This window comes from Neoarius graeffei, chromosome 18 (assembly GCF_027579695.1).
Source record: "Neoarius graeffei isolate fNeoGra1 chromosome 18, fNeoGra1.pri, whole genome shotgun sequence".
In the NCBI taxonomy this organism is placed as follows: domain Eukaryota; kingdom Metazoa; phylum Chordata; class Actinopteri; order Siluriformes; family Ariidae; genus Neoarius; species Neoarius graeffei.
The window spans coordinates 2,203,221-2,228,900 of NC_083586.1; the positions used below are offsets into that span (position 1 = coordinate 2,203,221).

At 42.0% G+C, this 25,680-nt stretch overlaps 1 protein-coding gene across 1 annotated transcript in view; it reads right to left on the reverse strand.

Moving 5' to 3' along the window:
* Positions 1–17,516: 17,516 nt before the first annotated feature.
* The window catches only part of LOC132865872 (zinc finger protein 345-like), a 42,150-nt gene continuing 33,986 nt past the window's right edge, over positions 17,517–25,680 (reverse strand). Inside the window, exons 3-5 of the mRNA XM_060898383.1 lie at positions 24,113–24,180; positions 23,763–23,941; positions 17,517–19,482 (exon numbers count right to left, since the gene is read on the reverse strand). Coding sequence (XP_060754366.1) covers positions 17,990–19,482; positions 23,763–23,941; positions 24,113–24,180 — 1,740 coding nt within the window. The 3' untranslated portion in view covers positions 17,517–17,989. The remainder of the gene's footprint in view (positions 19,483–23,762; positions 23,942–24,112; positions 24,181–25,680) is intronic.

Below are 25,680 nucleotides of genomic sequence, written 5' to 3' on the forward strand. Positions count from 1 at the left end.
GACATGACTGTGTGTATTGACCTTTTTTGTTTGTCTCAGTTTTAATGCAGCATTATCCTAAGCATTCAATTTGATACACTTCCTTTAAATAAAACATCTGGGTTGAGATGTACATATATCCTTGTTTCCTCTTCTTTTTCATTTTTGCACAACACAATGGAGGCAGAAAACACCCATTGTTAAAAGTAACGTTTTACTTTTACTCAAAGTACATTTTAAATGATCTACTTTTTACTTTTACTTGAGTAGATTTTTTTGTCTGGTAACTTTACTTGTACTTAAGTAAAATTTCATCAGAGTAACAGTACTTGTACTTGAGTATAATATTTTAGTACTCTTTCCACCTCTGCAAATGAGGATGGGTTCCCTTTTGAGTCTGGTTCCTCTCGAGGTTTCTTCCTCATGTCGTCTGAGGGAGTTTTTCCTTGTCACTGTCGCTATAGGCATGCTTGTGGGGGATAGATTAGGGATAAAATTAGCTCATATTTTAAGTCATTCAAATTCTGTAAAGCTGCTTTGTGACAATGTTTATTGTTAAAAGCACTATACAAATAAACTTGACATTCAGGAAATGCACCTTCCTTTGTAGAATGCTTGTACTCAGTGCACTATGTATACTGCTCCTACTTATTCAGGTGACATTGGGCATACCTAACAACCTGTGTTTTCTTTCCCTCCCCCCACCCCAAATCTGTCCCTCTGAGTTACATGGAGTCAACAGGAAATCTTTTGGTGGAGAGGGTGGAGACCTCGACTGGCTATCGTAGCCTGCAGGGAATCGGCTGTCAGACATTCTGTCGCATGTCCCAGACCCGGTGAAATGTAACTGAATTGTCTTGGCCAGCCCTAAGGGTCCCATCTGCATCTCATCATTGCTGAGGAGTGTGCTCCCATCACCCAATCAAGCATCCAGCCAGAGCAGGTCATGATATTTTTTACCATATTAACATGCCATTGTTGTGTGTTATGCCTGATGTAAAGACTCTCGTCTCTGCGAGTCTACCACACAGATTTAATACTTGTCATTTTTAGGGCATACCTAACAACCTGTGTTTTCTTTCTCTCTCTCTCTCTTCCCCCCCCCCCCCCCCCCCCCCCCAATCTGTCCCTCTGAGTTACATGTTGATCCTGGGATTGAGATGCTGGCCTCTTCTGCCCCTCGGACCTGCTTGATCCATCCTGGTGCCCTGTGTCTGGTCGGAGTTTTATCACACCGCTCCTGTGAAGGACGGCCCTATGAGGACAGTTGAGGGTTATACCTGTTAAAACTGTTAATATTATAGTCAGGCTGTCTGTTGTTGCCCAAATGAGGATGGGTTCCCTTTTGAGTCTGGTTCCTCTCGAGGTTTCTTCCTCATGTCGTCTGAGGGAGTTTTTCCTTGCCACTGTCGCCACAGGCTTGCTCATTGGGGATAGATTAGGGATAAAATTAGCTCATGTTTTAAGTCGTTCAAATTCTACAGAATTTGAACGACTTAAAACATGAGCTAATTTTATAAGCTGCTTTGCGACAATGTTTATTGTTAAAAGTGCTATACAAATAAACTTGATTTGATTTGACCTTCCAAGAGCAATCCTATTCAGCCATGTACCAGAAGAGGGAAATTGGAGGGTCTTGGATGCATATCACGAATGCAAAATTCCAAGTTCCTTCTACTTAATACTGGCTTCCTTTGCATTCTTTGTCTCATGCTGGGACTTGACCATCTCATCTCATCTCATTATCTCTAGCCGCTTTATCCTTCTACAGGGTCGCAGGCAAGCTGGAGCCTATCCCAGCTGACTACGGGCGAAAGGTGGGGTACACCCTGGACAAGTCGCCAGGTCATCACAGGGCTGACACATAGACACAGACAACCATTCACACTCACATTCACACCTACGGTCAATTTAGAGTCACCAGTTAACCTAACCTGCATGTCTTTGGACTGTGGGGGAAACCAGAGCACCCGGAGGAAACCCACGCGGACACGGGGAGAACATGCAAACTCCGCACAGAAAGGCCCTCGCCGGCCATGGGGCTTGAACCCGGACCTTCTTGCTGTGAGGCGACAGCGCTAACCACTACACCACCGTGCCGCCCCGGACTTGACCATGTCTCAGTAAAATAAACAAACAAACAAATTAATAAATAAGCAAATAAATGAATGACTGATAAACTTAAAGTCTTCTGGGCAAATGCTGATTTTTAAAAAAAATATTTCCTTTTATTGTGAAGGATAATGTTTATGTCCAATTTATCATAGAATTAACTGAGATGAGACTGAACTGGCTGCATCAACAGCTAAATTGGCTGTATTGCAGGCCTCAGATCTGTAAAGTTCTTCTCAAGCACCCTCAGATGGCATGAACTCCTATCTCGAAAGGGAAAAACGGAAATGGCAATCCATCAACGTCTTAAATCCTATAGTGAAGGAATACAATCTGTGATTTTGGAAGCCAACAAAACAAATCAGTGCGATGAAGGGATCAATTCCATCTAATGACCCACAATTACCAGATGTGCAAAGAAAGGAAATGGAACAGTGGTCTGAGGCTGCCTCAAAGCAGTGGGAAAATCCCAATGAGCAACAGCAAGAAACCAATACTATGGGAACATTATAACAAATTTGTCGCCAGCCAACAATGGCACCAATGGAGGGTGAGCAGAGGCAATTCTCATATCAGCAAAGTGGTCAATAAGTGACCTCCTTACCATCATGCACAGACAAAACGACATAACAGCATCTTTAGTGCGGCAACAGTACATTGTCCCTGCCACCCCAAGAAATTCCCATATTTGAAAGGAATCCACTCCAGTAAAGGGCAGTTATCAAAGCCTTTGAACAAGGAATGGAGCAAAAGGCAGGAAAGGCAGACTGCTTGTACCATTTGGAGCAGTTTACAAGAGGACGACCACAAGAACTAGTGCGCAGCTGTCAGCAGATAGCTCCTGAGCGAGGCTACAGTGCTCAGAGAAAATGAGTACACCCCCTTTGAAAAGTAACATTTTAAACAATATCTCAATGAACACACACAATTTCCAAAATGTTGAAAAGACAAAGTTTAATATAACATCTGTTTAACTTATAACGGGAAAAAGTAAGGTTAATAATATAACTTAGATTACACATTTTTCAGTTTTACTCAAATTAGGGTGGTGCAAAAATGAGTACACCCCACTACAAAAACTACTACATCTAGTACTTTGTATGGCCTCCATGATTTTTAATGACAGCACCAAATCTTCTAGGCATGGAATGAACAAGTTGGTGACATTTTGCAACATCAATCTTTTTCCATTCTTCAACAGTGACCACTTTTAGTGACTGGATGCTGGATGGAGAGTGATGCTCAAATTGTCTCCAGAATTCTCCATAGATGTTCGATTGGGTTCAGATCAGGAGACATACTTGGCCACTGAATCACTTTCACCTTGCTCTTCTTCAGAAATCCAACAGTGGCCTTAGACGTGTGTTTAGTCATGTTGGAAAAGTGCATGACAAGCAAGGGCACGGAGTGATGGTAGCATCTTCTCTTTTAGGATAGAGCAATACATCTGTGAATTCATGATGTCATCAATGAAATGCAGCTCCCCGACATCAGCAGCACTCATGCAGCCCCACATAAGGACACTGCCACCACCATGTTTCACTGTAGGCACCATGCATTTTTCTTTGTATTCCTCACCTTTGTGACACCATACAGTTTTGAAGCCATCAGTTCCAAAAAATTATCTTGTTCTCATCACTCCAGAATATAGAGTCCCAGTAGTCTTCATCTTTGTCAGCATGGGCCCTGGCAAACTCTAGGCGGGCTTTTTTGTGCCTGGGCTTTAGGAGAGGCTTCTTTCGTGGACGGCATCCATGCATGCCATTCCTCTGCAGTGTACGCTGTATTGTGTCACGGGAAATAGTCACCCCAGTTTGGCTTTCTACTTCTTTAGGTAACTGCAGTGAACTTGCATGCCAATTTTCTTCAACCCTTCTCATCAGAAGACGCTCCTGTCGAGGTGTTAACTTCCGTGGACGACCTGGACGTCTCTGTGAGATGGTTGCAGTTCCATCTTTCTTAAATTTTTGTACCACTTTTGCTACAGTATTCTGACTGATAAGTAAAGCTTTGCTGATCTTCTTGTAGCCTTCACCTTTGTGGTGTAAAGAAATTATTTTCTTTGGGGAATTCTGAAGAGACAAGTTGAGCATCACTCTCCATCCAGCATCCAGTCACTAAAAGAGGTCATTGTTGAAGAATGGAAAAAGATTGATGTTGCAAAATGTCACCAACTTGTTCATTCCATGCCTAGAAGACTTGGTGCTGTCATTAAAAATCATGGAGGCCATACAAAGTACTAGATATAGTAGTTTTTGTTGTGGGGTGTACCCATTTTTGCCCCCTCCCTAATTTGAGTAAAACTGAAAAAAAAAGTGTAATCTAAGTTATATTATTAACCTTACTTTCACGTTATAAGTTAAACAGATGTTATATAAAACTTTGTCTCATCAACATTTTGGAAATTGGTTGTGTTCATTGAGATATTGTTACTTTTCAAAGAGGGTGTACTCATTTACGCTGAGCACTGTATATAGTGGCAAGGGATCTTTTACAGGAACGCTTTGGGAATCCATAGAAAATTGCAACTGTCTATATGGAACGAGCTCTGGCATGGCAAACAATAAAATCTGAGGATGTTAAATCACTTCAAGCCTACTCCTTATTCTTGCATGGTTGCTGTAATGTAATAGAGGAGCTGCCATATGTGCAAGAGCAGGACATGCCAGTGAATATGAGGACCATCATCTCAAAGTTACCTTTAAAGATGAGGGAGCAATGGAGGACTAAAGCATATGAAATAATGGAAACAACTAACCATAGAGCTCGTTTCAGTGATCTGGTTACATTCATTGAATGACGAGTCAAAATTCTCTCCAATCCTTTGTTTGGTGAAATTCAGGATCCATCATTTGGTGCCGTAGGGGAAAAGAATCCCAACAAGTTTAAATTGCAGCCCAGGGATAGAATAAAAGGAAATATTGTCACCACAACAGTAACATCTATGGATTTGTCTGAGGGAGTTCTTGAACGAACTTCAGATTTAGAGACATCTAAAGGAATTGAATGTCTTTTTTTGTGCTTGTGGTCACACTTTGGATGAGTGTAAGAAGTTTCAGAGAAAGGGGCACAAGGAAAAGATAATCTTCCTGAAGGAAAGGGGAGTTTGCTTTGCATATTTACATTCTGGGCTTATGAGTCATAATTGCCAGCAGTGCTTGATGTCTAAAGCATGCAGTCAAACTCATCCTACTGTGCTTCATATTAAGGTGGGGTTTACATTAGACCGTATCAGCGGATCATCAGATTAACGTTTTTAAAAACGATTAGCGTGCACACAGCAACGCCAATACACGGATACGCTAATCACATGACTAATTCGGCACGTAAGTTGAAATGTGTCAGTGCGGCTCATCGCTTCCTCCTCAGTGGCTGCGCTCCAAATCACTCCGCCCTGAACAGCGAGTGCCCTCTGGAGGGTGCGCACTCCGGCCCTGCGCAGCTCACAGAGCACGCGAGTGTAGTGCACGAACAGTGATTCGGGACTGAGCCGCTGTGTGTGTGATCTCAGTGCATATCACTTACCACTTGCAAGTGGAAGGATGGCAAGCCTAAAGACAATCATAACTACACAATGGGCAGTATTTGCATCAGTATTTGCAGTATTTTCATACTTTTATACTCTTTAATGAAAGGTGATACAAGGCGGAAGTCCGCGCCGTTTTTCAGCAGTCACGTCACATGACCAACGCCAGCGAATCAGGAAGGTGGATGTCACAGTGACGTTGTCCAATGACGATGCCAGCTAGAGCTCAGCACAGCGTATCCGCGTATTCTCAATGTTTACACAGCACCGGATCAGACACGATCTGGATTGAATACGTGGACCCGGGCGGATTCCCGTTTCCCGGCGTTTCCAGGCGTTTTAATGTAAACAGACAGTGCATCCGCGAAGAAAATGAGACAGATACGGTCTAATGTAAACTTGGCCTAAGGGGCATCTTGCAACTCTGGAACAATCAAAGGAACCATCCAATGATCAGTTGACCCCACTCAAAACATGTAGCCCAACAGGGGCCAGTAAGGACCGAGGTGCTCTATCCATTTTACCTGGAAAGGTGAAATTAACAAAGGGGAATCAAATTATACATACATATGCCTTCCTGGATGCTGGTAGCTTGGCTACATTTTACTCAGAACATCTAATACAGAAATTGAATGTTACAGGCAGAAGAACTAGCCTCCTGTTATGGACTATGGGTAAGAAAAGATTGTTCCAGCTTATTCTTTGACTGATTAAGAGATAACTGGTCTGGACAGCAATGATTTTCACATCCTTCTCAAGGTTTTTACACAGAAGGAAATGCCTGTCACTGTAGATGATCTGGTAACGCCTGAAGACCTGACTAATTGGCCATATTTGTCAAAGGTGCACATCCCAAGCATTAAGGCAAATGTTGTGCTGTTAATTGTAGGTACATTCACAGTCTCTTTAAGAAACTACATTTCCCATCAGCCAACTTCTGCGTTGACCTACATCATGCGTGGGCGGGATCACCAACGTCACATCCTACATGAAGGCATAAGAAACCCCGGAACTCCTAGCTCCGCCTCTTTCAGCGCCATGATTCCACACGGACACAGAGAGGAAGGCTCGCTCCGCGAGCCAACCAGATAAAGACGTCTTTTCTTTTTCTTTTCTTTCTTGCAAGATCCACCATTCAGCGAGATTTCTTTGTTTACCTTTGGCCACGGTAGACTCTAAGATTGCGCGATTTTAAACTCAGTGAGTTACAACTGGTTTTCATTCATTAAGTACGTACGGACTGCAGTCAAAGCAGTTAATTTGTAATTAGGAGCGACCAGAGTTCCTCCTGATTGAAGTGCTGTGCATATTACTTTGATCAGAGACTTTCTTTTCATCACGAGCGACCGCACGCCGGACTCAAGAAATTCTCTACGCTTTCTACAGAAGCGACTCACGTGCTTCACAAACGGTGAAACTCCAACGGCGGACATCTTCTCAGAACTTTGCTAGAGGCAAGATATTGAGTAAGACTTAGCAATTTTGGGCATAATTAAGCTAGTCTTAGAAATTTGCTTTTATTAAAATAGTGTGAATTTAAACCCAGGTTTATTTGTTACACTGTTAAACATGCAGCGTGTTGATTTATTTTGTTCTATGTTCTCTCAATTGTTTTAATAGATAGGCTGTGCATGCTTCTCTTTACCCTTACTAACATTTTGATTTCCTTATTACACATTTTGATTGTATCAAGACTTCAGTGGATTTAGTAGTGTTATGAGCTAGCATTCCTTTGTCTACTTAGCAACACAAAGCTAATCTAGGCCTCCACCACGTGGAGTTAGCTCCACAGGCTAATCTAGGCCTACACAAACACACCTTTTGCTAGCTTCCCTTTGTCTTAGCTTAGCCACACGAGGTTAATCTAGGCCTTCACCACGTGGCCAAACACACTTCAGTTAGCATTCCACGCTAGCTTCTCTCTTTTGCTAGGCCATAGGCCTAGCCATGTGGTCAACTCCTTCCCCACAAACACACGTGGAGTTAGCTACACAAAGCTAATTCTCTTGTGTGGGCCACACCCACACAAGGCCTCTCATACACACACACACATACCTCACAGTTTGTATATATTCCATCTGCTATTATCCATTTTTATCTTTGTTATAATAAATTCATTTATTATCAAACTGTGTATTTATTTGTGTGCATAATATCTTGAAGTCCCCAATGTCCCAAAGAATTCAAAAAGGTGCATATAAGTTATGTAATACGGTAAGTGATCATAATAATTTGGAATATACCATAATTTGGCTGTTTGGTAATTTATTATTAAGCACCAAAATTAACGGTATGATTCACTTGAATGATTCACTTAAATGATTCAATTTAAATGATTCAAATGAGACTGATTCAATTTAATTATTAACCTTCAAATTTAATATGAGACTGATTTAATGAGATTGATCACTCAATTACCCAAATGCACCTACATAATTGGTAGCAATGCTCCCAAGATAATGGAACCTTGGGAGGTCATCAACAGCTGTGGGAATGGTCCATATGCCATTAGGACATTGCTGGTATGGGTCATCAGTGGTCCACTGGCTAGAAACGATGACAACTTGGAGCAACGGTTCCTTTCTGCTACAGCAAACAGGATTTCTCTGTCCAAATTGGAGAAAACAGCTGGATACAAAATTTGTCCCTTGTCAAATACATACAGCAAGCCAAAATTTTGTTTTGAGATTACATTAGAATACGTTACAGGCATTTAGCAGACGCTCTTATGGGACTGTGGTCACAACAGCTCCAGTTCGAATCTGTGTGACAGCACTGCTTTTTCCAGGTCACTCTTGAATGCTGGATGAGTGGAAAATATCGATGGACAAAAAGTGTTTGCCCATCAAGTGGGCGGTCCTCACTCTCCGGTACTACCTGCTCGGACACCCGTTCACCCTCTGTTCTGACCAGTGGGACCACCGCGCAGATCACTCTGGGTATCACCCTTCAGCACTTTAAATTCAATTTGGCCTACAGACCGGGGGCTACATATGGTGGTGGCAGATTACCTCTCCTGCCAGGTAATGCCAGGAAAATGACAAAAGGGAGATCATCAAGATTGATGTCCATTGACCTTCTCAGGGCTCCAAACCGGGCTTTTAGCCTACCAAACGCACATTCTATTACCATCCATGCATGGCCCAGAGACAGTCTGAAGTACTGCTCTTGGGCAGTGCTCCCCCCATTGGTGTATTCTTTGATCAGATATGGGAGCAGTGGATACGCGGGGTCACCCAGTAGGTAAATTGGTATGGCCTCTTCATCAATAATTTGCCTGGGACAGGGTGGAATTTTTCCATTTTTCAGGTATGTGTTTCAATTAGAATTTGCAAACATACGAGCATCATGGACGCTCCCCAGCCATTTATTTTAACATGATGGTGGCGCTGGTAATGGTGACAGGCAGCAGCAGCGGTGTGTGAGCGTTGTGAGTGTATGAATGTCAGTGCGCATTTTTTAAGCTCTAACTTCCTTGTTTTTTGTCTTTATCATCATTACTAACAAGTTCGGACTATCGTTACTATTTACTGCAACAATTACAATGACTTACTGCGGTATGTTGGGCCTTCTATTTCTCATCACTTTCTTCTGTCACCTACTGAGTGGATTATGTGACCACCGAGGGCCTCTCCAATATGGCCGTGATTTCCTGCTGCTTCTACGGGACAACAACGCTGGCAGTGTGGATCCCTCATTCACCTTCCCTGTGGAGACAATCCATCCAGTATACATCAGTGGTAACCAGGGCTGGGGTCCCAGGCCATTGAGGAAGAGGGGGAGACGGGGTAGTGTGCACCAGAGACTGAAGAGGCAAGGCCACTGCCGGATTCCTCTGCCCACTGTCATCTTAGCCAACATCCAGTCACTTCGCAACAAGATTGACGAGCTCCAGGCAAACGTCAAGTTTTCACCTGAGTATAAGAACACTTGTCTCCTTGCCTTGACTGAGACATGGCTCAAAGATCATGACCCCCAGTCTGATTTGGGGATCGACAGCTTTGGGGAGCCTGTTCGCTTGGACAGAGATCCCTCGGTGACAGGTAAATCACTGGGGGGAGGCTTATGTCTCTATTTTAATAAGAACTGGTGCAGCACGGCGATAATCAGAGAGTCACTATGTACCCCCGACATTGAACTGTTGTCTGTGTCCCTTTGTCCATTTTATTTACCAAGGGAATTTCCACAGTTATTTGTAACACTTGTCTACATTCACCTGAAAGCTAATGCTGAGTTAGCAACCCAGGTTATAGTCAAGGTGCTGCAGTGGCTACAAGGGATTTCCCTGGATGCGCCGGTCCTTGTCATGGGTGATTTTAACCATTGTAAACCAGGGAAGTCCCTGTGTAATTTTTACCAGTATGTGACTTGTCCGACTCGCCATGGAAAATGTCTGGACCTCTGTTACAGTTCTGTGAATGGTGCTTACAAGTCCTTGCGCAGAGCCCCACTTGGTTTGTCGGATCATAATGCCATGTATTTACTTCCGTCCTATAAACCAGTCCTGAAGGAACACAAGCCAGTGAAACGTTTGGTTCCGGTTTGGTCAGAGGAATCAATCCAATGTCTACAGGACTGCTACAGCTGTACAGACTGGGCCTTGTTTAAGGAGGTCTGTACTGATCTAGATGATCTCACAGAGACTGTGTCAGCATATATAATCTTCTGTGAGGACTTGGTTATTCCACTCAAACAGGTTTCTTTCTTTCCGAACAACAAACCATGGATTTCAAAATCAGTTAAAAACTTAATAAATCAGCGTAACATTTGTTTTTATCAGGGGGACACTACTAAGTATAGAAGAGAGCTACAAAAACAAGTTAAGAAAGAACTTAAGTTTGCCAAGTGTAGCTATAAAGATAGAGTGGAGAACCTGCTTTGTGCTGGTCGCGCCTGCCCTGCATGGGAAGGGGTGAAATCCATGATGGGTATGAAAACCAAAAAATGTCCTATTTCCCATGGCAACATGTCTGACAATGAACTGAATGTTTTTTATAACCATTTTAATACACACAACTTTGCAGTGGAATAATCCCATTTTAAGGCTGTGATAGCGGACCAAAATCCCATCCACATTGAGGAGGGTATGGTCTGGAGACTTTTCCAGGGTGTGAAGGAGAGGAAAAGTCCAGGCTCTGATGGTATCAGTGGCCGCTTACTCAAGAATTGTGCAGACCAGTTGTCTGATATTTTTTGCTATATTTTTAGATGCTCCCTCCATCTCAATAAGGTCCCTTGCTCATGGAAAGATTCCATTATTGTCCCCGTCCCTAAAAACAGAGCTCCAAAGCAGCTGAATGACTACAGGACCGTTGCCCTTATATCCCTTGTTATGAAGTCATTTGAGAAGATAGTTAAGAATGCACTATTATCCACTGTGAAAACCGGCTTGGACCCATTGCAATTCGCCTATAGGCCAGGTAGAGGGGTGGACAATGCCATATGCACTTTACTGAACTTGGTGCTCTCACACCTTGAGGCAGCTAACACCTTTGCATGTCTTGTTTTTATTGATTTTTCCTCTGCTTTTAACTGTATCCAGCCACATATTTTAGCTAATAGGTTAAAGAACGCACATAACATTGACCCTGGTCTTATTTCTTGGTTGATGGATTTTTTAACCGCCAGATCCCAACGTGTCAGGGTCAACGATGTTTTATCTGATGCTCTGCTCTCCTCCACTGGTTCACCGCAGGGTTGTGTTCTCTCCCCCCTTTTATTTGTTTTATACACAAATTCGTGTCAAAGCCAGCACACAGGACAGCATATTTTAACGTTTGCTGACGACTCTGTTATTGTGTCTCTTTTAAAGTCAGATGATCCTGATCATGGCTCAGTGGTGTCTGATTTTATTAACTGGTGTAAGTCATCCTTTTTAGACATAAACGTCAGCAAAACTAAGAAATGATCATTGATTTTAGAAAAAAACAAATATGTCATCTCCCCTGTATATATTAGTGATCAGGTAGTTGAAGTTGTGGAGGAGTATAAATACTTGGGTACCATAATCGACTACAGATTTACTTTTGACAAACGTGGCTACTGTATGCAAGAAAGCTCACCAACGTATGCATTTTTATCATAAACTGAGGAATTTTAACATGGACAGCAGTTTTATGAGAATGTTTTACAGTTGTTTTATTGAATCTGTTCTTTTTCTTTTATCTGCTGGTTTGGGTTGCTGACAGAAAAACAAGAACCATATTTTTAACATTATCAGTCTCTGTAGCAAAATTGCCAATACTCTCCTGAACAATATCTCCACTCTTCATAAAATCAGGTCACTCAAAAAAGCACAGGCAATTTTTAGCTGACCCCAGTCAGCCCCTGTTCTCAGAGTTCTCCCTTTTACCATCCGGACGCAGATTTGTTTTAAAAGGTTGTAGAACCAACAGATTCAAAAACTAATTTTTTACCTGCTGTAACCGTCCTTTTAAACATTTCTTGATGAATGTTTTTATTGTTCTAATTATTTATGGCTGGTTTATGTCTCAATTGTGACTGTATTTATTGTTGGTGCGTGTTTTTTCTGCTGGCTGCAAAATTAATTGCCCTCAGGGGACATTAAAAATACCTTGAACCTTTCACCACCACAGGTAGCTTGAATATTTAAAGTATACCTGCCTTTCCTGTTAATGTAATCTGTGGAATTGGCTGAAGGTTGTTTTATCTCTGTGTGTGTGCGCCATCTACAGCACCTCGACACTGGGGGAGGCCATGCGCTTGCTGAAATCCATGCATAAGCTGTTGGACAGCAGTTTCTGTTGTCGGCAGTCGTATGTACTTAGGACCAAGATGCACAGTAATCACTTTACACACTTGTCTGATTATTATGGAAACCATCGATCTAGAGAGCCCGAATGTATTTGCCGTTTTCCGTATTCTACCCTCATCAGCTAAATAATATAGGGTGCAGGCTACTTTTGTTAATACACTGACTGGGCTCCGCATGACAGTCGTCTGGCCTTCAGTGTAGGGACGCAGTAACTCCGGAAGCGAGAGCAGCGATGACTGCGACATTTGGAAGTTCTCATGCCATTCCTCCGGGAGAACAACTTCATTTGTGAAGTTTAGCCACCAGGCAGCAGTTCGCCCGGGTCGGATCCAAAAGCGGCGGCAATGTTGGTAAGCAGCAAGTCTTTGTCTTGGTGGGAGGAAAAGTGCTTGAAAAACTGCGACCCTCCTCACAGTCCTTCTCCTCTGCTCCTCATAAAGCAGTTGTAGTCCTATTTGCAAATGCAAACAAACCAAAAGTGTTTGCAAATATGTAAAAAGGACGACCACCCATGTTGCATCCATGAGACCATCAAACCAAAATATTGAGCGCCTGACGCAAATATTGTTCTGTGACGCATATCGTGACGTCGGGAAAACCTAAAACTCCGTTTTCCACTATTTACACGCAGGCATGGAAACAGAGTTTTCAAAGATATCCGTTTTCAGCGACTGAAACCTCCGTTTACGTGTAAATGAGAGGTGCAACTGCATAAATAAATATGCGTCTTCATAGATATCCGGCTACGTGTAAACGCACCATGAGAACGCGTGTCGCTTTATAGCTCTGCGGAACACTGGGAGCTGTTTGAGATGTGCTATCCTGGGGTTTAATATTGAAGGCACGTTCATGCTGTCCCTCTTCTTCCTCGTCACCTGCTTCCTCCTTTTCATCACTTTGTTCGCACTGAACCCATTTTATAATGCCAACCAAGAAGTCTTTGTAAAACTGAAATTTTGGTTCGTACCAGTCTGTATGATCGGCCTCTCTTTCATAGTCCTCTTTTATCAATCTCTGTACTGATGCTTGCAAGTTATTAAATTCAACGAAAAATCCCTCAAATAACTTAATTTGTTTCTCAACAGTTTCTTTATCTTGGCTGGATTCAATAAGGCTGTTGATTTTGTTACGTTTATGTGTTAGAACACCAAGCTTCCCTCTGCGTGTTGCAATTAACTTAAACAGTTGTCATTCATTTGAGAAATCCTGGTCTTCAGTCTCTTCCTCAGTCATATTGAAATTTAACTCAAAAGCTTTTGTGTTTAAAGTTCGTTACTAACTTAAAAAGGTTGAACACAGCGCAGTAGGAAAGGCGAAAGGCAGTGTGCGCACAGGCCGGTTCAGTTTGTAAAGTGCATGCGGCGGCCCGTTCAGCAGTTCAGCCTTATTCTCACCAACCAGAAAAGTCAGTCAATCCTACAAGCACGTAAATCCACATCCACGAACTCCCGACAAGTAATCCACAAGCTTACGACAACGCAACTTCCAATCTTCCAAAACCGTGTGCCTGCTGGTGTCTCCAAGCTTCTAAACTTTCCATACACCCTTGAGCACTCACGCGCGCTCCGCTAATTAGCACAGGTGAACCAATTAACCCTTTCATGTACCGGGCTCCACTTAAGGCCAAGGCCAACATCTCATATCATCTTGAGCCGCTTTATCCTGTTCTACAGGGTCGCAGGCAAGCTGGAGCCTATATTGCAACAGAAGGCTTGGTTCGTCTTAGAAATGGTCAATGCACGACATAGGGGATGGCGTATGAATCCCCAAGAACGTCACAAGAAACTAAATTGCTATAAAGCATAATTTTTTGACACTGAATTTTCCTGATTCAGGGATTATTCTTTTGAGTACAAATTCCAACTCTGGACCCACCAGAGAGAGGGAGAGAGAGAGAGGGGCAGGCAGGCATCCATCTATCTAAATTGTATCCGTCATTGGTCAAGGGGTTGGCTTGGGAAACAGAGAATTTTGAGGTCAAAAATCGCAATCATTGCTGATCAGTGGTGAAGGTTTTGGGTTAAGAAGCAGAACATTTAGAGTTTAAGAACGCAATTATGGCTAGTTAAGTCATGCGTCAAGAATTAGAAGGTTTTGAGGTTAAAACAGCAATCATTGCTAGTAAAGGGGTCAAAGTATTGTATACAGAATTAGAAGGCTCTGAGTGTAAGCAGACAATTAAGCCTAGTGGGGGTATCCAGTCAATCAGACTTGTTTTAAGGGCTATTCCCCACAACCCCCGAACCTAACCACAACCTCTACACCTAAACTTGACTGTGATCTCAGTACCTAACCCCAACCCCGAACCTCTCAACCCTTAAACCTAATCTCAACCACTAAAATCAAATCTTGGATCTAGACCTTCCCCTCATCCCGTTCCCGAACCCTGGTTGAGGACCAGCAGACTGATCACCAACCCCTTCGACCAACATCCAGATTAAGGTACAGAAAGATTGTTTGCTCGGGGGTGTGGTGTCTGGGCTGTGGGGGATGAGAGAGTAGATGGACTTTGGACAGGCCTGTGCAGAACGCAGGCTCCAGCTTTTGCTGGGGCAATGGAAAACTTTCACCCTAACCTAATCCTAACCAGAGGTAGCCTATTTTGGGGAGTGGGCCAAAGATAGCACTTTCTGGAACACCAAACTTTACTTTAGCATGCATACGAAAGTCACCATTTACATATACAAACTGACAATGATCAGTTAAATAAGACCTGAGCCAGCAGAGGACCATTCCTTTATCTCCAATGACATTTTCTTGTCTATCCAGCAGAATGGAATGATCAGTGGTGTCAAAAGCTGCACTAAGGTTAAGCAGCACAAGCAAGGAGACACACCCCTGATCAGGAGCCATTAGTTGGTCATTTACTACTTTAACCAGTGCTGTGGCTCTGCTATGATGAGATCTAAATCCTGATTGATACCTTTTATGGATGTTATTCCCATGTAGATATGAGCATAACTGTTATGCCACAGTTTTTTCTAGGATTTTGGAGATAAAAGGGAGGTTTGATATTGGCCTATAATGGGACAGCTGACAAGGGTTGAGGTTAGGTTCTTTAATCAAGAGTCTGACAACTGCTAGGTAAAAGGATTTAGGTACATAACCATTGCTAAAAGAATAACTGATTGTTTTTCAAAGAAGTTTGTTTGCTTCTGCTGTTATTTGTTTAAAGAATCATATAGGTAAGGGGTGAAAAAAATCCCCACAAGTACACAAGTTGAAGATTTTGATTGAATAAGTGAAATTAGTTCGGTCTCTTTAAGGAGTGTAAAACACAAATCATTGCTCATAGTCATAGTGTTGGATACTTATCAAATTGTCTAGTTTCAAATTAATAGTTTGATATTTTTGCCTGATATTTTCAATTTTGCCACTGAAAACAACTTCATTAAGCCACCACTACTACATATTGAAGGTTTGCATGTTTCTGTGGTGGTCTTATTCCTAGTTAATTTTGCTAAAGTATTCCATAAAAATTTAAGATTATTTTTGTTATCTTCTATTATGGTGGAGAGAAACATTGAACAAACAACATGAGAAGCTTGTCTCTGGAGTTCCAGTGGCTCTCATTCCATGCTAATTGGAATACTATCAATTTTGTTTGACACCATTTTCTAATTTTACATGTGTTTTGTATGTTTTAAGGTGCATGTATGATTGTTATACCAAGGTGCTCGTTTTTTTCCTCCTGAATTATTTTCTTTTAAGTGGAGCTACATTATCTAAAGTAAAGCAGAATGTTGACTCGAAGCATTCAGTTCTCTGATCAAGTTCTGTGAGGTCTAATGGGGATCCAATCATAGTTGATAACTCTGGGAAACTACTGATAAAACTTTATGCAGTAGTTGCTGTGAATGTACTTTTGATGTGATGGTGTGCAGGGTGCATATATTATTGTTAAGACATTTCAAAAAAGATGAGGTAATGGTCCGAGGGAGCATCAGACTGTGGAAGTATGACTATATTTAATACAAATGCAAGTGCTAGATCGAGAGTGTGACCACTAGGAATCATATAAAAACCTGAACAAAAATAGGGTTAGGTCCTGTGACATTCTGATTCACCCCAACTGAATCTAGAATGGACACAGATGCTGTTCTCAGAGTCTTCCAGGTGATCAAAACAATATCTCTAACAATTAATTTGTTGTCTAAAGATACAACCAGGTTTGAGAAATTCCGCAAATTCAGAAACAACTTCAGAATTTAAACCACGGGTCTGTAAATAATTAGTTGAATCAACTGCGTAGATTTTTTTTTTAAGCTACATACATTAAGATAAAGAACTTCAAGCATACTGAATTTTTGTTCAGGTTTTTGTACAATTCCTAGATTATTATAAACAACTTTGATGTCTTCTCCTCAACCAGTCAGACGAGGTGGATGCATATGGTTGGACAAGCTTCATTTAAGTGCTCTGTACTCATTTGGTTTGATCAACATTTCCATTAAACATTAAAATCCTGATCAGTAATAATTCCATGAACAATTAGTCTCATGCTGCAGTACTACACTGATGAGTGTTACAGTTAAATCATTATTTGTATGGTGGTAATTAATGACTACTTAAGAGCAAAAGAAAACATTAACGGTCTCATTTTAAACATCACTATAAGGTTACAGATTTTAAATCAGTCATAGAATACTGGTCTACAGCCAAAATGTTTCTGAAATAAATATAGTCAAACTTTACTAACTCTGGATAGCTGAGAACGAAAATGAAACTTAAAATTGTTCATTGGCTCGTTTCCAAGATTGGCTCTATGAATAAATCTATGAGTGGGTTTGGATAGTACTTACTTTTTTGGCAAAACAATGAATGATGCAATCTGAAGCCGGTATTGCATCATACATGACATTAGGTTATTCCTAAAAGTCACTGATGATGCAATCATAAGTCAACTGACATCACTCTGCTGAACAAACTGGTCTTATATCAGCTCAAAAAAAAAAAATCATACAGTGCTATGCACTCGAGATCAAGTCTTTGCTTGACAAGAGATGCTCCGTTTCATGAATACAAGAGACAAGCTGCCAATAAATAAATAAATAAAAACCCACTGCGTACACACAGAATAAGGACGAAACCTATTCAGTACTTATACATAATTGGTTTTTGCAATTTGGTTCATAATACATTTTATTTATATAAACTTTTTGCTGATTTTCTAGTGTAACAAAGAGAACAGGTGAAATATCATGTAAACTGACCATAAACACATGAAGAGACCTAGTTTTACAATTTATATTTAAAACATTATGATCTACACAATGTACATAAGTATAAAATTTAAAATCTTAAATATCTTGGAAGCCATAGCCAATCAGCTGATTAACTGTCACTTCTAATTCAACACACCAAATTTCATAATAGCCAATTTCATCTCTGAAGCAGACAACTTCTGAAAAATTGTTGACCAGTGTAACATGAACAATAAAGTTCAAAGTACAGGTCATTTTCAGTTAAAACTGTAACAACCATATTTAATTTAACAACTTTAAATCATGCAGTGTCTCTGAGTTAGTGCACTTGAAGGTCTTAAATGTAACTAAACAAGCAAACATCTTCCCACACTGTGAGCAGTGATACGGCTTCTATCCTGTGTGAATGCGCTGGTGTTGTTGGAGATGACTCTGACGAGTAAAACTCTTCCCACACTGTGAGCAGTGATACGGCTTCTCTCCTGTGTGAATGCGCTGGTGTATTTGGAGAGTACTCTGCTGAGTAAAACTCTTTCCACACTGTGAGCAGTGATACGGCTTCTCTCCTGTGTGAATGCGCTGGTGTAGTCGGAGATGACTCTGACGAGTAAAACTCTTTCCACACTGTGAGCAGTGATACGGCTTCTCTCCTGTGTGAATGCGCTGGTGTGTTTGGAAGTGACTCTGACAAGTAAAACTCTTCCCACACTGTGAGCAGTGATACGGCTTCTCTCCTGTGTGAATGCGCTGGTGTATTTGGAGAGTACTCTGCTGAGTAAAACTCTTTCCACACTGTGAGCAGTGATACGGCTTCTCTCCTGTGTGAATGCGCTGGTGTAGTCGGAGATGACTCTGACGAGTAAAACTCTTTCCACACTGTGAGCAGTGATACGGCTTCTCTCCTGTGTGAATGCGCTGGTGTGTTTGGAGATGACTCTGATGAGTAAAACTCTTTCCACACTGTGAGCAGTGATACGGCTTCTCTCCTGTGTGAATGCGCTGGTGTTGTTGGAGAGCACTCTGATGAGTAAAACTCTTCCCACACTGTGAGCAGTGATACGGCTTCTCTCCTGTGTGAATGCGCTGGTGTCGTTGGAGATCACTCTGACTAGTAAAACTCTTCCCACACTGTGAGCAGTGATACGGCTTCTCTCCTGTGTGAATGCGCTGGTGTATTTGGAGAGCACTCTGCTGAGTAAAACTTTTCCCACACTGTGAGCAGTGATACGGCTTCTCTCCTGTGTGAATGCGCTGGTGTTGTTGGAGATGACTCTGACGAGTAAAACTCTTCCCACACTGTGAGCAGTGATACGGCTTCTCTCCTGTGTGAATGCGCTGGTGTATTTGGAGAGTACTCTGCTGAGTAAAACTCTTTCCACACTGTGAGCAGTGATACGGCTTCTCTCCTGTGTGAATGCGCTGGTGTAGTCGGAGATGACTCTGACGAGTAAAACTCTTTCCACACTGTGAGCAGTGATACGGCTTCTCTCCTGTGTGAAAGCGCTGTTGTGTTTTGAGAGCACTCTGGTAAGTAAAATTCCTACCACACTGTGAGCAGTGATGTGGATCTCCTCCTGTGTGAATGCGCTGGTGTGTCTTGAGTGCATTCTGATAACTAAAACTCTTTCCACAATCTGAGCAGTGGTGAATTTCCTTCTGTATATCATTATGGGAAGTATCAGAATGGATAATATCAGTTGATGTTGGTTGACGACTGGAGCATTTGGAGGGGATCTGAAGCTTATATTTAATCTCTCCTGATTCTCGCAGTCTCATGTACTCTTCATAGTGGCATCTCTGGATATGCTTGTCGAGGTAAATTGGAGATGCATCGGAACGAGGGCATGTGGAGCATGAAAAGACTTGCAGCAGAGCATTCTTTACTTCTGGAGAAATGAAAGGACAAAAATAAATTGAACATGAAATGCAACAAGATTATAAAATATAACAACACTAACCCAATGTAAGGAGTGCTTTTATTAAAACTTAATCAAGATTCTACATGAATTAAGACTGAGACAAAAACAAAAGGTTGCGGACTAAGATATAGCAGCTTCTAGCTTGGAATACTGGGAGATTCAATAAGGTCCTGGAACAGCAGCTATGCACAGCATTGGCCATAGCCCTATGGGTCTGAGCGACCAAAGGGGAGTTGTTGGCTCCTGTTGGACATCATGTCAAGTCTAGGTAATGGCAAGCCTAGCCTTATTTACATTTCATCCAGGATTGAGAAGGAAACTCAGCCCTCACATTCAAGGTTCTGAAAGATCCAAAAATGGGCCTTATTTATCAAACTGGATATGGATAGATTTATTTGCAAATAGTTTTTTCTAGTAGCATTTACACAAGCAAATATGTATTTTCTATCTGGATTTTTTATATGGATTAGGTTGTCAAGTTTAAAACACTTATTAATTTCAATTACACACTAATTTCATGAAATTAAGTTTTGTGGGATTTTGTGAAGCCCAGTTGATTCATATTAATGTAATTGATGAAAGCAAGCCAACATCCATAAATTAAGACACATAACAATAGTCATTTAATTTAAATGTAGGTGTATAAAAAAAAAAAAAGGGACACTGCATCGGTTCAGATGGCATTCAAGTAGGTCTGCAGCAATAGGAATTTCCTGACTGCAGTATTTGAAGAATGCCATGGTGTGATTTGTAGTAATGAAGCAACCAAACCTCCATGTGTTTGTTTGTTAATTCATCAGACGCTATTTGTTCCTTAACATGTTGAAGTTCTTCAGCTGCAAGAGTTTAAAGTGCATATCCTGGACCAATTTATTTATTTATTTTTTAATATATGAAAAGTATGTTCCTTTACACACTCATCCAGAAGGGTAATTTTGCACAAGACCATCCGTCGACAGCAGAAAAAAATAAAATAACAAAACGCGTCTGGAAAAATCCCAAGGGAGTCTGGAGCCAGATTCGTGACATCACCTGCGGAAGCGCCAGCAGGCTGCAAGAGCTTGCACGGTTTCAGTGCACAGCCTGTGTAGACCAAGCACTCCCATTTCTCTCTCATTGTCCAGTCTTTTGGGAAACGATGAGTACTAATCCCATCATGATTGGTGTTGCTACACCCTCCTACGATACATCTGTTAACCATTTTAATAATTACGTGATAACGTTGAAGAAATTTGCAGAAAACCACCAGGTCGTTTTCTCATAAACAAACCAGCGCTGACGTAGGATTCAGAGGGAAGCGTTCCGCACGCGACGTCACGAAAATCAGTGTTTGCCGGGAAATTCAAATGCCAAGTTTTTCCAGAGGCGGACCAATTCGCCTCAAATGGCTTGATTTCAACCGAATTTTTCTGGTATTGCGCAAGGTAAAAAAATTGCACAATGTTACAGATATTTGACCAAAGTTTAATATAAAATAGGAGAATTACATTGATCTTGCTCCTGAATTTACTCGTGATATGCACTTTAAGGAGCTAAAATTTAACATAAAAAGATAAGTTCTCCATGGTATGACTCTTGTGGAATTATTGAATTCCATAAAAATACTAAAATTGTTATTGCTTGTTAAATTGCTTGATAATATAACCATCACATATGCTCCTGAAATAAAGCAAATGTGTTGCAATTGATTTTTATAATGGTTGATGGGTTTGACTGACATCTGCATTATCCAATTAACAACTTCTCTTGGTTCAGACACACTGCACGTGGGTGTCCAACTAACTTCTTTCCAGCCAGCTGGTTATATTGCACTGAAGGTATTATAATGCCGCACCCCCTCCCCAGTGTTTCTGTAATATGGGGAGGCCTGACATTATCCTATATTATGTGTTTGCTGTGAACGGGCATTCCCCCCCGATTTCTCCCCAGTTTTCTCCCTAATTTAGCCATGGCCAATTCCCACCCATCAGACTCCTCTCCAGTATCACATAACAGCTACCAACCAGGGAGGGCTATCATGTGCTTCCTCCAAGACAAGAAACACCAGTTGACCACGTTTTACTCATACAATGTCAGGGGGCTGCAAAGCACACTTGGACGAAAGCCCAATCCACTTACTTCCTATTAAATGTGCTCTCACACACCCATGACTGGCCAGTGTAACTGACAGGGCAGAGAAGAGAGAGCATGCCATCTCTCCCTCCCAGAGAGCCCAGACAATTTTGCTCTCTTGAGCTCCCAACCACAGATGATTGTGGTGTCATCAGGATTTGAAAGTGGCAATATCTGGATGATGGGGAAGATGACAGGGACAACACTTTTCTGCTGTGCCACTCGGGATCCACAGGGCATGCATTTTATGCTACTTCTGGTTAAACTGGGCATGATGAATAAAACTACAACAATATCTTGTGGTTTACTATATACAGTGGTGCTTGAAAGTTTGTGAACCTTTTAGAATTTTCTATATTTCTGCATAAATATGACCTAAAACATCATCAGATTTTCACACAAGTCCTAAAAGTAGATAAAGAGAACCCAGTTAAACAAATGAGACAAAAATATTATACTTGGTCATTTATTTATTGAGGAAAGTGATCCAATATTACATATCTGTGAGTGGCAAAAGTATGTGAACCTCTAGGATTAGCAGTTAATTTGAAGGTGAAATTAGAGTCAGGTGTTTTCAATCAATGGGATGACAATCAGGTGTGAGTGGGCACCCTGTTTTATTTAAAAAACAGGGATATATTAAAGGCTGACCTTCACAACACATGTTTGTGGAAGTGCTCATCAGGCTGGAAAAGGTTACAAAACCGTCTCTAAAGAGTTTGGACTCCACCAATCCACAGTCAGACAGATTGTGTACAAGTAGAGGAAATTCAAGACCGTTGTTACCCTCCCCAGGAGTGGTCAACCAACAGAGATCACTCCAAGAGCAAGGCGTGTAATAGTCGGCGAAGTCACAAAGGACCCCAGAGTAACTTCTAAGCAACTGAAGGCCTCTCTCACATCGGCTAATGTTACTGTTCATGAGTCCACCATCAGGAGAACAACAATGGTGTGCATGATAGGGCTGCAAGGAGAAAGCCACTGCTCTCCAAAAAGATCATTGCTGCTCGTCTGCAGTTTGCTAAAGATCATGTGGACAAGCCAGAAAGCTATTGGAAAAATGTTTTGTGATGGATGAGACCAAAATAGAACTTTTTGGTTTAAATGAGAAGCGTTATGTTTGGAGAAAGGAAAACACTGCATTCCAGCATAAGAACCTTATCCCATCTGTGAAACATGGTGGTGGTACTATCATGGTTTGGGCCTGTTTTGATGCATCTGGGCCAGGACAGCTTGCCATCATTGATGGAACAATGAATTCTGAATTATACCAGTGAATTCTAAAGGAAAATGTCAGGACATCTGTCCATGAACTTAATCTCAAGAGAAGGTGGGTCATGCAGCAAGACAATGACCCTAAGCACACAAGTTGTTCTACCAAAGAATGGTTAAAGAAGAATAAAATTAATGTTTTGGAATGGCCAAGTCAAAGTCCTGACCTTAATCCAATCAAAATGTTGTGGAAGGACCTGAAGCGAGCAGTTCATGTTAGGAAACCCACCAACATCCCAGAGTTGAAGCTGTTCTGTATGGAGCAATGGGCTAAAATTTCTCCAAGCCAATGTGCAGGACTGATCAACAGTTACCGGAAACGTTTAGTTACAGTTATTGCTGCACAAGGGGGTCACACCAGATACTGAAAGTAAAGGTTCACATATTTTTGCCACTCACAGATATGTAATATTGGATAATTTTCCTCAATAAATAAATGACCAAGTATAATATTTTTGTCTCATTTGTTTAACTGAGTTCTCTTTATCTACTTTTAGGACTTGGGTGAAAATCTGATGATGTTTTAGGTCATATTTATGCAGAAATATAGAAAATTCTAAAGGGTTCACAAACTTTCAAGCACCACTGTAGTCAGTTTCGCAATAGCAAGATATGCAGTGGGCGGACTTCACGTATCTCAAAGGAAGCTGATAGCCTTCACCCTCTCTGGTTGGTCACGGTCATATGATCGAGAAGACCTACCTGGTTGGTGGAACAGGCCAAAATGAGTTCTCTGGGGAATGCTCTAGTTATTGCAGCCTGCATTGTACAACAGCTTTCATCCCAGAAACACTGCTAGGCTCAGAAACGTCACGAAATGATGCAGAAAATAACCTCTATAACCTCTTAGACAAAAGTAACACCTTGCTGTCTGGTTGTTCCTGTAGGTGCAGGACTGAGTTCTTTGGTGTACTCCTCTTCATACCACACCAAGAGCTCCTGTCCTGGGTTAATGGATCGACAGCAACGATACAGAATTCCCCCTTGATACTCAAATGCCACAAGATTCTGTTCTTCTTCATTACGGGCACAATTCACATACCTAAAAAAGAGTGAGGCAATGTTTCAGAAAAAGGTAAAAATCAGATCAGAGTTACAGACTTGGAGAAAGCATGGCGGAGATATCAATGACATGAAGATAAAGTTCTTCCAACAAATGAGGATCTGTAAAATCAAATCACTAAAAAGACCCAACAGCTGGTGTACTGCTCACCTCATCCAATTCACATGCGTCTCTCTTTTGGCATCGATGTATTCTTCACACTGCATGCTCCTGTATACCTGTAGAAAAATACCACATTTACTTTTTTTTTTTACAAGAAATCAATACAGTGGGGCAAAAAAGTATTTAGTCAGCCACCAATTGTGCAAGTTCTCCCACTTAAAAAGATGAGAGTGGCCTGTAATTTTCATCATAGGTACACTTAACTATGAGAGACAGAATGGGGGGAAATAATCCAGGAAATCACATTGTAGGATTTTTAATGAATTAATTGGTAAATTCCTCGGTAAAATAAGCATTCGGTCACCTACAAACTGTTAGGATTTTGCTGGGATTCAAACCTGGTTCGCTCGTGTGATAATCCAGCAAACCCCCACTAGGCCACCAGGGGAATGACTCAAGTGCAGAGGCGTGAGGCAGAAGTAGAAAGGTATCAAAAACAGTTTATTTACACTATGTACAATCTAAAGGAAAAAAGAATAATCCAAAGCTCAGAAGATAAACCAAAAATAAAAATATCCAAAAGGTACAAAGTCCAAAATCCAAATAAGAAAAAAGGCAAAAACTCAAACGCTCAGAAGATCAAAAAGGTCAAAAACAAAATCCACAAAGTCCAAAAAGAAAGAAGCAAAAACCAAGAATACAAAAGACACAGGCAAGGTACATGGGACAGAGGGAACTAGCACTAACAGCATAGCATAGGAAAAAGACTCCGTGACAAGGGAACAAACAGAGGGGTATTTATACAGAAACTAATTAAGGACAGGGCGGGGCAGGAAACAGGCAATAAGACAAAAACAAAACACAGAACACAGTGGTGACCTCTAGAGGCCCAAAACAAACATGACCAGAAAAGGAAAAAACAGTGGCCTCTAGAGGCCAAAACAGTCCCAGTCCTAACAGGACCCCCCCCCCCCCCCCCCAGGAGTGTCTCCTGACGTTCCCAGGACGATCAGGATGGGCTGAATGGAAGTCCCGACAAAGTTCTTTATCGAGGACGTCCCGAGCTGGGACCCAGCAGCGCTCCTCAGGGTCATAGCCCTCCCAGTCCACAAGATATTGGAGGCCCCCGCGAACCCGGCGGGAGTCCAACAGGCGGTGCACGGTGAACACAGTCTGACCCTGGAAGATGCGGGGTGGCGGGGGGTTCCTAGGGGCAGGGGCATACGTGGACGTCAGTACGGGCCGCAACAGGGAAACATGGAATGTGGGGTTGATCCTTAGCATACGTGGTAACTGGAGCCGGTAGGAGACAGGGTTAACTCTGCGTACAACCTTGAAGGGGCCAATGTAGCGAGGAGCAAGCTTGCGGTTCTCCACCCGCAGCAGAAGGTCCTTGGTGGACAGCCAAACCCGCTGCCCAGGGCGGAAAGTGTGGGCAGGTCTCCTATGGCGGTTGGCCTGAGTCTGGTTGGTACTGAAGGTCTGGATGAGTGTCTTCCTGACCTTGCTCCAGGTCTTGCGACACCGTCTCACGTAATGGTTGACCGAGGGCACCCCAGCGTCCTCCTCCTGGTCCGGGAACAGAGGTGGCTGGAACCCGAATTGGCACTGGAACG